General features: G+C 37.8%; 1 protein-coding gene and 1 long non-coding RNA gene across 2 annotated transcripts; one reads left to right on the top strand and one right to left on the bottom strand.

The window, feature by feature from the left end:
* The first annotated feature begins 662 nt into the window (after nt 1–662).
* tomm40 (translocase of outer mitochondrial membrane 40 homolog (yeast)) lies at nt 663–5413 on the top strand. Its single transcript, XM_067600988.1, has 9 exons — nt 663–806; nt 1431–1660; nt 1849–2009; nt 2638–2739; nt 2840–2945; nt 4116–4238; nt 4480–4556; nt 4681–4783; nt 4905–5413. Exons 2-9 carry the CDS (start codon nt 1450–1452, stop codon nt 5042–5044), a joined length of 1023 nt encoding a protein of 340 aa, XP_067457089.1. The 5' UTR covers nt 663–806; nt 1431–1449; the 3' UTR covers nt 5045–5413.
* A 215-nt stretch (nt 5414–5628) lies between these two features.
* On the bottom strand, nt 5629–9041 carry LOC137191139 (uncharacterized). The gene is made up of 4 exons (XR_010930359.1): nt 8556–9041; nt 7617–7830; nt 7104–7265; nt 5629–6941 (listed from the first exon to the last, which is right to left on the bottom strand). It is a non-coding gene; the product is annotated as an uncharacterized lncRNA (long non-coding RNA).
* Nucleotides 9042–13137: the final 4096 nt, after the last annotated feature.

Genomic DNA, 13137 nt, shown 5'->3' with positions numbered 1-13137 from the left:
TTCCTATCCAGCAAACTCCCACTCTGAAACCACAAAACTTACATTAAATGTAATATTGCAAATCAGTATTCTAACTAGAGCTGCAACAATTAATCGATTAGTTACCTACTATTACATTAATGACCATCTATTTTGATATTTGATTAATCATTTGAGTCATTTTTTAAGAAAACGTCCATCTGATTCAAGCTTCTAAAATGTGAATATTTTCTGGTTTCTTCGGTTTTCTATGATCATGCACTGAATATCTTTGGGCTGTGGACAAAACCAGGAACTCGAAGACGTCACCTTGGGCTCGACATTTTTCACCATTTTCTGAACCAAACAACTAATTGAGAAAAATAATCGACAGATTAATCGATAACAGAAATAATCGTTAGTGGCTACCCTAATTCAAACCATTAGCTACACACGGTTGGCAATATCCTTGTACATCAGGAAACAAGTCTCATCTCAAAAATGGAAAAGGTCACCAAAAGCAAATGCATGCTCTTGTTATTTTAAAGGAGCTATAGCGTTACAGGCGTATTTTATAAATGTGCGGATACACTCCAGCCCCATAACAGGAGTACCCTTGGAATGTCATTCAGTAGGAGATTGAATGAAGCGAATGTTAAGCGAATGAACCCCGCGGTACGTCATCAGGAGCGGGCTGTAATTTCAGCCAATGGGGGTTAGAACAAGATGTTGATTAGCCAATCAATGGGTGTGTGACGGCAAGTGGGCGTGCACATGTCAACTACGGTCACGGACGTTGTCGTGAACTTTTGCCGGTGTTGAACTACCCCTGGACCCATTCCGTCAGCGTGAGTAGCTAAACTATGAAATTTTACGGGTAGCTTTTATAAGAATAGGACCGTCGATAGTATCAATGCGCTCCCCATCGTATTCTGAATTACTGTGATTTCCAAATGAACGCGGACAGATCTCGTGGTCGTCTCCACATGGCTACCTAGCAAGCTAGCTAACCAACCAAGGCTGCTAGCTTGCATTAGCTTCATAGGTTAAATAACGATACTGTTAGCGAATAGTTTTGCCGGCTGCTGGCTTATCTCCAAACGTGACCTCTGTAGCAAACCACAACCTTGCAGCCCGGTGTCACTTGTGGTTATCTAGATTTCTAAACCACTGTAATATCGTTGTTATGTCGAGAGACTGGCTAAACTGGGCCTTATAGATGCAACCAACCTGCTGGACGGCCAGGACAGTAACCAGGTTAATGGTAGCCTAATGCATGCAAGTGTGCTAACGTTTTAGGAGCTAGCTGTGCCCTAGTGCATTGAATATACTCTTGAGAAAAGTAGGTAATTGTTTATTTCAAATCTGGCATGTAAATGTGTGTTTGACTCAAAGCATTTAAGCGATTATCGCAGCAGCAGTGTGATTATTCATTTGATTAATCGGCTATTCAATGTCTACCTCTTTTCTAGTCTGTTAAACACTCAGAGTATGGGCAGTGTGTTGGCTGCCGCCTCCCCCAGTCCGGCACCAGCCGCAGCTGGAGGTGGTCAAGGGGTCCCAGGGTTGGTGTCCGTCCCTCCAGGGTTCACCATGCCCCCAGTGTCTTCCGTCCCTCCAGCATCTGACCAGCAGACAGCAGATGCGGATTCCTCACTCCCAAACCCAGGCACATATGAAGAGTGTCACCGCAAATGTAAAGGTAAATCAGCTGGTTTATGTGAGTTGTGCATCAAGAAAATTATGACAGACCTATTTTATGCTTCACATTTGTTCAAATTAAAGTAATAAATATGGTATAATAACAATCATTATTGTCATACTGGCACAAGCTTATATAACTGAGTGAACAAGCTATATAAGATTTGTTTTGCCCTTTTTCTCTTTTAGAGGTGTTCCCTCTGCAGATGGAAGGGGTGCGGTTAGTGGTCAACAAGGGCCTGAGTAACCACTTTCAGGTCAGCCATACGGTTACCCTCAGTACCCTGGCTGATTCTGGTTATCGATTTGGTGCCACCTACGTAGGCAGTAAACAGACTGGACCAACAGAGGTAATAATGAGCACCATTTCAACAAAATGATGTCGACATTTTGCATAACTTTGCTTTTTAAATCTGGTCATAATAGAGGTCTGAGCATTGTCTGTTGTATTTTTTTAGTTGCTTCTTTGCTCCTTAAGTAAGGCACAACTCCCTCTAATTGCATGGCCAACTGGTGTCAAGGTTTAATCACACATTTGACACAAGCAACGGATAAATACAACCCAACAACATTTTAAAGTGATAATCAGCAAGCTACACAGTCTGAGGCTCTATAGAGCTGCAACGATTAGTCGATTAGTTGCCAACAAAAGTAATTACCAACTATTTTGATAATCGATTAATTGCCTTGAGTAATTTTTTAAGAAAAAAAATTCCAAATTCTCATTCCAGCTTCTCAGATGTGAATATTTTCTGGTTTCTTTAGTCTTCTATGACAGTAAACTGAATATCTTTGGGTTGTGGACTGTTGGTCAGGACAAAACAACACAGATTAATTGATAATGAAAATAATTGTTAGTTGCAGCCCTACTCTATATCATTGCTTTTTTCTGCCTTTTGAAACAGATAAGATGGCAGGGATTTAAATGTCATTTATGCGACTTGAAAGCTGACAATAATGTTTTTTTGCTCCCCTTAGTCATTCCCAGTCATGGTCGGAGATATGGACAATACTGGCAGTCTGAATGCCCAGATCATCCACCAGCTTACGACGGCTGTGCGCTCCAAAATTGCCATCCAGGTATAAAGACTTGTAGAGGGGACAGACTTTGCATTTTAGTGTCTTTTTTTTGGCATGTTGTGAGTTGTTCATTTTCTTCTTTCTTTTTTGTGTGTTGCAGACTCAGCAGCATAAGTTTGTGAATTGGCAGTGTGACATGGAGTACCGTGGTGAAAACTTCACCTCCGCTGTGACACTCGGAAACCCAGACATACTTGTTGGATCTGGTATGATTATTTTTACAAATCTGTAGCTTTGGGTATTTGACAGTTTTCAACACTTGGTTTCTATAGACACATTTCTGTCGGTACCAAAAGTATTGAGGTTCAATACCTATATATAGCATACTGTAGTGGTGACAGATGCAGCGCTATATTTGACATCAACATCAAGAAGAAGCAACATGAGAAGCTGGACATAAAAAAAAGATGAGGAAAGTGAAAACGAGTGTTCCAGCAGCTTGAAGTGGTCCAAGGTGTCTGCTACAAGGATAGACTGTAAAAAAAAATAATGGACGTGGCCACCGTGATGTCACCCATTGGTTTGTGGACTCCTATTTTGAAACCTTGAGTTTGCATTTGACTGTCACCATCTTGGATTTTTGGAGCCAGGAGTGACCATATTTGGACGAGAGGTTGGAGCTGACCCTAATGCTAGCATTAGCTGCTAGCTTGGCTAGCATGATGCGCATACAGTCTATCGTTGACTGTGATAATGCTAATGCTAATTTTCCCCAGTGAAAAATATGCTTAAAACCATTAAAACAAAATGCACTTACCGGAAAAACTGAAAATCTGACTCCTTAGAGGGTTTTTTAGTACAACCAAACACTGAACAAGATTTTTTTTAGGTGACCAAAATGTTATAATTAACTTTCATGAACTGCAAACACACTGAAATAATGACGGCTACGTCTATACTCTGAATCTGGGGTTATGCCGTGGTTATGTTACCTACCTACCTTATGTACCTAACCAACGTTGTTGCCGTGGTAGCGACTTGTCAATCACAAGGTGGCCATGTCCTAAAGCATACCCTGCTTTATCGTCTATTTTTACTCTAAATGGGACCATAATTTACAAAATGAACATCATGCTGTATGTAAGACTTGAAATTAGTGATTGAGACCATAAATTCATTAGGACTGTTTACTGAGGTAATAAATAAAGTGAGGAGTAGGGTCATTTTCTCATAGACTTCTATACAATCAGGCTTCTTTTTGAAGCCAGTGGATTCGCCCCCTGATGGCCATTACAGAGAATTAGGTTTAAGTCACTTCCGCATTGTCTTCACTTTTCAGACTGGGAGGTACCCGCTTGGCTAGAAGACCTGAGGGAGGGGAACACATCCATACTACAAACATATATAATGGAAGCTTTTTTACTGTTTTCCTACAGGCATTTTGGTGGCCCACTATCTCCAGTCTATCACACCATCGCTGGCTCTGGGTGGTGAGCTAGTATACCACAAGAGACCAGGGGAGGAAGGAACTGTCACCTCCCTCTTGGGCAGGTACACAGGTAATATACACTCTGTGCTTTTTGAACTGTACACTGCAAGACTACGTGATGCTTCATTTCATATTTTACATCTTGCATTATTTAATATTTAACCACCAATTTCCAAAAATAATCAGTCATTGTTGACGTTGTTTCATGAACTTTTCTATAATTTGACCAGGATTTAGATGAAATTGTGAATAATTCTAGCACAATGTTATGTTATCTGTGTGATAAATGTTAAAATTGTTTTTCTCCTCAGGTGACAACTATGTAGCTACATTGACTTTGGGAGGAGCAGGAGCCCATGCTACATACTATCACAAAGCCAATGATCAGGTATCTAACATTAATGTATTGCTGTGTTTTGGTAATAGTTTATCTCCCAAAACAGCTCAAATGCAGCATTTTGGTACATATTCTGGATTTTGTATATTAGCTTAACTTCTGCCTTCTAATACAGTTGCAGGTAGGGGTTGAATTTGAAGCCAGCACAAGGATGCAAGACACCACAACATCTTTTGGTTACCAGCTGGATGTTCCCAAAGCTAACTTGCTCTTTAAAGGTAAATAATATGAATACACCTACGACCAGACAAGTGACAATTTAAATGGAACAGAATGAACGAATGCTGATTTCTTCTATAAAACAAACCTTTCTTCTTTTCCTCCTTTTTCTTTCCACAGGTACGGTTGACAGTAATTGGGTGGTTGGGGCAACCCTTGAAAAGAAGCTGTTGCCATTGCCTCTCACACTGGCCCTAGGGGCTTTCCTCAACCACCGCAAGAACAAGTTCCAGTGTGGCTTCAGTGTCACCATTGGCTAGAAGAGCTGGAGCTGCCTGGAGCCAGCTCGCAGGCCACAGCTTGGACCGGCACACAGACACACAGGAACCTGGACTGAGTTTTAGAAATTGGATTCAGAGACTCTCTTACAACTGTGATTTCTGGGACATACAGAGAGACAAAGACAAATACCAAGGAGCCAGGACTGGCCAAGCCATGCCTACATTCTGTAGCACAAATGTCTTTCCTTTATGGTGTATTGGAATATACCCAGAGGCTAGAGAGATGTATATCAGAAGGCATCAGGTGATGCATGAGAACATGTGATGTTAAAATCAAAAGTAAGTGGTTAGACATAATATATGGTGATCATGTATGATGGATTGAAATAAATGTGATTACGTTTTGTACAGCTGGATGTTGTAATTGTTTATAGAAGAACTGGACGCAGTGCACAAGACACGACTTAATCTATGAAATATAATGAAGTCCAATGTAACAGGCATGCAACAAGTGTTACATTTGTGAAGCTTAAAATGGCCAGTCTTTGTAGACACTGCCAGAATGATTCTGATTCAACTCTGGTCATTTCTTTCCACCCAGCACACAAAATAACACACCTTACAGTTTAATGCAACCCACTAAAATACCACAAGTTTAAAGCTGCTTCAATCAATACTTTTTTTTTTTTACCAACAATGGATCACATGTAAAGTATAAAATGAAATGGGTCATGCAGTGAACCCACAGGTAACTGTGAGATCCTGTGGTTTCCCTCAGTTCTGCAGAGCGTTTCAGCATCTTCCAACTCATTGTTTTGGTTTGCGGGTCTGCAACTGTACTGTTTTGGTTCACTGTTACTGCTCCTGTCATTTCCAGATGCTGGAATGGAGCTGGTGAACATAGTGCACACTGAATACAACACAACTGTTTCCTCACAAGTATATCAATTGTCAGTGTTGTATTTACAGCTTTCTAGTGCCCCCAAGTGGCACAAAAACGTAACACCCACATGACAGTTTTTTCCAACCTCCCATCTGATGAGTAAGTATTTTCAATATACTTCCTGTAAAAACAAAACAAAAAAAAAGAATACCTGAGCAACTGAAATGTTCAGGTTCCCTCTGGCAGCCATTAGCTAGCCAGCTGTCTGTTCATCTTGCTTCAGGACATGGTGTGGAGGAAACACTCATGTTTCCCCCTTGCTCCAAGTGGCTACTTTTGGCTCTCCACTACAACTTCAAGGCAGACTGTGCTGCCTGTGATTTTTGCCAGCATGAGACTCATTTTTTGACCAAGGGTCACTGCTCATCACCCCGCTAAGTATTTTCTGCTGTTTTTGCATAGTTCTTGTACACTTGTTAATTATTGTTACATTGATAGTGAACAAACATGAAAACCACATGTTAGTGTGAAAAATATTTATTTGAAAGCTTCTAAAAATGTCATAATACAAAATTCAACAAAATAGTAGACCCCCTTTTAAAGATGTAACCTCAAAATTAATCCAAATATTCTTCTAATAAGCATAGTCTGACCACCACAGAACAAAACCATGTTCTTGCAGGGATTTTCTTCAATTCTCAAGTACTCTATCCTTGTCAACCAAGAACCATTGTGCAGGGACAGCTATGAAATTCCACATCATACTACTAACTTTATGTATATGTGTCCCTGAAATAGCAGTCCAATACCCATGGTAACTATATAAATTATATAACCAGTGTAATATATAACCAATGACACAAAAATCATACAGGCGGACATTACCAGTGATCTGTCACGAGTCCTTTTCATATTCAAACTCTCTGAGCCAGATGTTGAGGTGGTCTGACTGACTCCAACTGTGGTAGTAGTATAACTGGAGACACTGTATGTGACACTTCTTGCTGGGGTTCATCCTCTTGGTCTCCAGCAAGGCTGAGTCTCCCCCCAGACCTCAGTTCATGTCATTAAATAATATCAAAAGTCAAAAAATGGCAACAATTTTGTTTAATCAACAACAACAACCACTTTACCTGCAACAGATACGTATGTCAGTATAATTATCACTAAGAGGACAGATTCTCCCGTTTGGATTACATAACTTTGAAAGCTTACCACATTCATGCTTGCCACTGGGTAGACTGGTGTGGTCAGAGCTGGGACCCCCGACCACCTGTGTTACCCTTTCCCAGCTTATGCTACTCGTTGAACAGCGATTCATTTGACACATGGTCTCATCAGAAAAGCGGCAGTGCATCTAAAATCCAATTGTTGAGTCTGCAGAAGTAAATGAAGAAAACAGATATGAGGAACGTTAAATGAACTGAATAAATTCAAAACATGAAAGCTTGTCTTTAGTATGTTAATGTTAATGCCGCAATTTAAGCACATGTTGTCTAAGTACTGTTGTTTTAAAAATATTGTCCACTACACTAACCTACTATACCAAAGTAGGGCACAAGTTGTCAGAATGCCAGCCCCAATGAAAACCAGTTGAAAAAGAGACTGACTTTGAGAATGCCAAGTAATCTTTGGATAACAGGACATGATATTCGGATCTTTCTCTAATCTGAAAAATGGTGGAGGCTTAAAGTTGTGTATCATTCCCCTTAGTCTCCAATCACTTACTGCATTTGTAGAGACGGTTCAGCTCCAGAACATCACTGGGACTCATGCCCAGGTTTTGACCAATAACATCCATGAATCTCTTTGGGGATAATTGTTGACCCATTGCCATTACTGAATGCATATTTGCTGTGGTGCATCACGGACCAGTAGTCATATGGGACTCCCTGGGTTCGGCTTTGTTCTTTGCTAACTTTTACAAAATTCCCCTCCTTACCTAAATGAGACACATTAAAAGCAACCATTAATTACATTATTCACAAATTTATGGAAGACCTCAAGAAAACTAATCATTAAAACAAAACAAAACAAAACAAAACAAAAACAATCCACCAATAAACATATAAAGTTTCCAAAATAGCAGGAGTTTCAGTTCCAGTCTTGAAAGTTCAAGGGTGTGCACTCACATTCAGCAGTTTTTGCATGATTTGCCAAAACAATATCTCAAAATACAGAATACAAGAAGTATTGGTGTGAAAATCCATGTGCATTCATCGCTAAACAAGGACTAATAAATAGTGTGCACTCTGTTTACCCATCATGGCCTGCAGTTTATCCTCACATATAAATGATGCATTAACAATTGTTTAGGACTTGTACAGTGCAGTGTATACACTGCTCGATGGGCTGATTGTCACTCTGATCAAGCTTTATAATTACTTTCTATTAGAGCATTTTGACTGAGTGCTATTTTTTCCCTTACAATTTGGTGTGCATGGATTGCACAGTTTATTAATCTATGCAAACTCATTGCTATACCAAGTGCTGGTTTATCAATCTGTGTGCACAGACTTCTATGTCTTTTTTTTTTGTCCAACTGTGTGACCACTGTGGGGCTCCACACCAGATTGCCTTGTTAATAATAGGAGTTGAAAAATTGAAAATAAATGGAGAGTGAATGAGGAACCAACTGGTAAAATAAAATTTAAGGAATAGCTTGACCTTTGGGAAATCTTTCTGGTGAAGAGTAAGATGAGAAGATCAATACCACTTTCATATCTATCTGTTAAATAATGTAGCTAGAGCCAGCAGCCTGTTAGCTTAGCTTAGCATAAACAGTGGAAATGGGAACAGCTAGTCTGGCTCTGTCCAAGGGTAACAAAATCTGCCTACCAGCACCTTTAAAGGCCACTAATTAACACATATCTTGTCCGTTTAATCTGGTAAAACTATTTCTCGGCTCTGAGCAGTTGCCAGGCAACCAGTGGAGATAGTCCCAGCTGAAAACTATTCAAGCACATAACCCTAAAATTGCCATTTTTACACTGAACTTTTTGTACAGATTAAATAAAAGCGATATAATGTGTTAATTAATGAGATTTAGAGGTGCTGGTAGGCAGATTTAGTTACCTTCAGACAAAGCCAGGCTAGCTGTTTCTTCCTGTTTCCAGTCATTGTGCTAAACTAAGCTAACCGGCTGCTGACTGTAGCCTTATATTGAGCAGACAGGTATGAGAAAATGGTATCAGTCTCTTCTAATTCTGTGTGATGTCTCAAAATTTTGAACTTTTGTGTTGTTAAATTTAATATTTGGGAATTTAACCAATTATGTCCCTTAAAATGTATAATGAAACTGATTTACAATTGTAATTGTAGATAATAAATCAGTTTTGAATTTATCTATCAAGTATTGTATTTAGTCCTTAATAAATGGTTTCAAAATTTGATGAATTGATTTATTAGCTCTGATAATTCAGTTTTCACTTTTCTTTTAATTAAATAGTTATTAGTTTATAAATGGATATGCTGTGTTTATTGATGGATTAATTGTTTCATTTGCAGCCCTCTTGGGTTTGTAAATTAAGTAATATATTTAAGTATGATACCATTAGAACATGAAATTATTTTATTCTTAAACATATAAAATGAGAAACAACATGATATAAGACTTTGCACATCTTAGGCATAGTATCGCATCACTTGATTCTATATGTTGCTTAAAATAAACATTTGAGTAAAATGTACAGTAGATACAGAAAGTACTCAGAGATTGTTGTAGATTTAATTTTAAATAGATAAACGTGCCATTTTCCTCATCAGTCTACACTCAATAACCCATAGTGACAAAGTGAAAACCTACTTTTACAAATGTTTGCAAACTTATCTGAATACTTTTGCAATTTTCAGTTTTAGATATTTAATAAATTTGCAAAAAATTCTAAAAATGTGTTTTCACTTGATGGGAAAAAATACCATTTTTATACATTTTAAAACAAAATCTACAACTGAAGGTGAAAGGATCTGAATACACTGTACATTTATAACCTCAAGTCACATGCATACACTTGACGCTCACAATTCTATTGTATTTCAGCTGGTTCTTAATCGAAATCTAATGATTTAATTTGTTTAATTAATTAAACTATTGCTAATTAAACCTTATCTGGTCATAGAGAGTCAAGATTAGTTGCACACATTATGCTGTATTCACTTTCTGCTTCAGTGTCATTGATATTAAACTTAACTGATTTATATAGAATATTTTCATATATTGTTGAAGAAAGAGTATTATATATTTCATCAGATTTTTCCTTATTTTAAATACTTGTAAAAGTCAGTTTATTCCTGAGTGTAACAAAAAATACACAATAATTTTACAGAGAGTGCAACAATAAAGTAATCCTTACTGAGCTTTTGGGGAATGCTGATGAAACTGCCAAGTTCACTGCAAGGAAAATGAAGGTATTCATCCTCACGTGTGTCTTGGGCCAGATTGAATTTGTACAACAGAGATTTGATGAAGGTACATGGAAGTAAGCAATCACGGATAGGTACAGTTTATTATAACTTAAATAGATTTTTACAAAATGAAGACACTATAATTTCCAGCAAATAGTTGGACATTTGGACATAAATTTCTGTATCTTTACATTCTGCCAGTTGGATGAGTTTGGAAGCTCTGAGATAAATGACACTTAGAGGAGAGTTTTAAGGACAAAATACATCTCAGAACAAAACAGGTTTTCAAAAACTCTTAACCAGTTTAAACAACATTCTTATAATTTTTGCTGCCTCTGATAACCACTTTGGTTCAAGTGTACTTGAAGAGAAATCTATTGCTTCATGCTTTGTCAATTTAATCTCTTTTATTAGATTTATGTGAAATATAGACAATTTATTTTGGGAAAATGTCTTATCATTAGTATTATGCAATTTATACATAAACACTATTATCCACAATGAAAAAATAGCAATGTGTAGTGCTGAGTGACAATTTCTCACCCATTCCCCTGTCATATAATATACTTATTGTACTGCAAACCAGGTGATATTTAGCACATACAAGAGTAAAGTTACTCCAGAAAACGACAGAGACATGGTGGCAGTTTGTCAAGCTTTCGTTTTTTACTTTAAAGTAATCATCAGGAGCAGACAGAGGTGGCAGGTGATTGCTTAGTTGCATCAATTAGGCTGATGATGACAAAGGTCTTAAGTGTTTGTGAGATGCAACAACAACAACATCATGTTCACAGCATCATGTAAACAACTTCAGTTCTTTGGAGGCTTTTAAACTGCTGTTCAAGGATGGTTTATATGTGCTTATAGCAAATGTTGCTTTAAGCATACTTGCAATTCTTTCCATTCCTTCCATTCCTTCCATATGAAGCAGGTTTAAAAAAATCCCCAAAATTAACTCTGGTTACGTACCTTCCAGCTGAACATAATCATTCTCTTGGCAGCCAAAAAACCTGTTGTTTTTTCAATATAACAAGCATGTACTGTATTTAATTAAATTCTTTAAAATGACCACACAGCTAAGGAGGTTGGATTTGTTCTGGTTACAGTATGTAACTGTTGTTTCATCATCATCATCACACCTTAAATAATTACACCTGGCTACAATATACATCACACATCATCTTCAAAGAGCTGACAGTATCGCATACACACAACAACACAACAGTTAGAGCTGCAGCAGGAGAAACAGAGATGTGAATCTCCAGTTTGCCACAGATATTTTAAAGAAATCATTTTTCTCTCTGTCACTGCAGTTTTTTGCTTTAACCAGCACCAAGCTGAAACTCTGTATTGCAGGTTGATGTTTATCATAAATGCCATCTTTATCATGGGGGATCATGACCACACCCAACACAAGATTATCAGACAACTCATCTAAATACTTTATTTTCACCGGAGCATAAACCTTTTTGATTTAAGTAACAGCATAACATTTCCTCTGATGTCACATGCAGGACAACCTTTGTATTTTGTATGTTTATTGTCTCTCCATTTTATCATCAATCCAATTTGTTTTCTACCCTGTAATGAGATGTGCAGCTTCACAAGGCAGCAAGCATGGCTATTGATTTTTTTGTCAATTACAGTTTTGGTAACTGTGATACCAAGTTCATATTTTAAGGGATGCTGTGACCTTTATTGTTACGCTAGGACCTACTGACAAAGGTGTGATGGAAGATTTCATCCCCTGGAAGGTGGAAGTTAGTCATTTGAGTGGCTGAGTGATCAAGTGTATTTAGTAATGTATTTTGTATCTTTGGAAGTTGTTGAGATCCTTCAAAATGCTACTGCCACCTCAAACAGAGCTCTTTGTTATTCCAAATAGAAAGACTTTGAGTGCTGGTACTGACTGAAGTGACAATCCAATTGGCTGTAATATTGGTGTCATTTATAGATTTCTTCACAGCCTGTACATAAAGGACCTGGAAACTTATACACTCCTTTTTTGTCATGTTTTGATAGATGGCAGCCACAGGGGAGACATATTCTGGCCTTGGAGCTTATGCAACTCTTTCACAGAACTAGGTCACAATATTCAGTATTGTTCTGACTAACCAGTTTGTTTCATTTCACATTCCGCTCTCTACGTGTTGAGAATATTTCCATTTTGGAGAACAAATTGTCACACACTCTCATAACAGTATGTTACATAAATGATAGTCTATGGACTTGATATATTGAATATTATGACTTCTTACCAACATTTCACAGGAAATGTCAGCTACGGTGTGGCTTTGGTGGCTAGTGTACAAGTATAAACCAAGTATTATAGTTCCTCCTCCCTTTTTGAGATTTTGTATATCTATAAGACCCTTGTGTAAAACAGGAAACAACACATTTTTTGTTTTGAAGCTTTGTTTTTTATTTTCAACAGAATCCACCATTAAAAAAAATCAGAATAAAGGACCCAAATAATATTTCTGTGTCTGTGGGTGGTTTAATTACACCAGGTTACATAAGAATCATCTGACAAGGATCCATGATGTTGAAAGTACACTGTGGCTCAGCCTTTTGGGTTTGCTCACAATAACCAAATACACAGTTGGTTCACAATATAGTCTTACAAGGTTATGTCTGTACAGTAGCAACATCAAACTCAGAACTGGGTGGCTTGCTCATAATTCAAAGATTCAAGAGTCAGGGCTAAGTGCACCCATAATCAATGAACTAAAAAATCAATGGACTTGTTAAAAAAAGTTAAAAAAGTAAAACTGTATATCTGTGACATTTTAACAGGATTACAGTATTTAAAGATGCAATACATATATTTATTATCATTTGAGAA

This window comes from Thunnus thynnus, chromosome 10, assembly GCF_963924715.1.
Source record: "Thunnus thynnus chromosome 10, fThuThy2.1, whole genome shotgun sequence".
NCBI classification, from domain to species: domain Eukaryota; kingdom Metazoa; phylum Chordata; class Actinopteri; order Scombriformes; family Scombridae; genus Thunnus; species Thunnus thynnus.
Note: the sequence above shows the minus strand (reverse complement) of the source record. Positions and strands in the feature narration are given on the sequence as shown.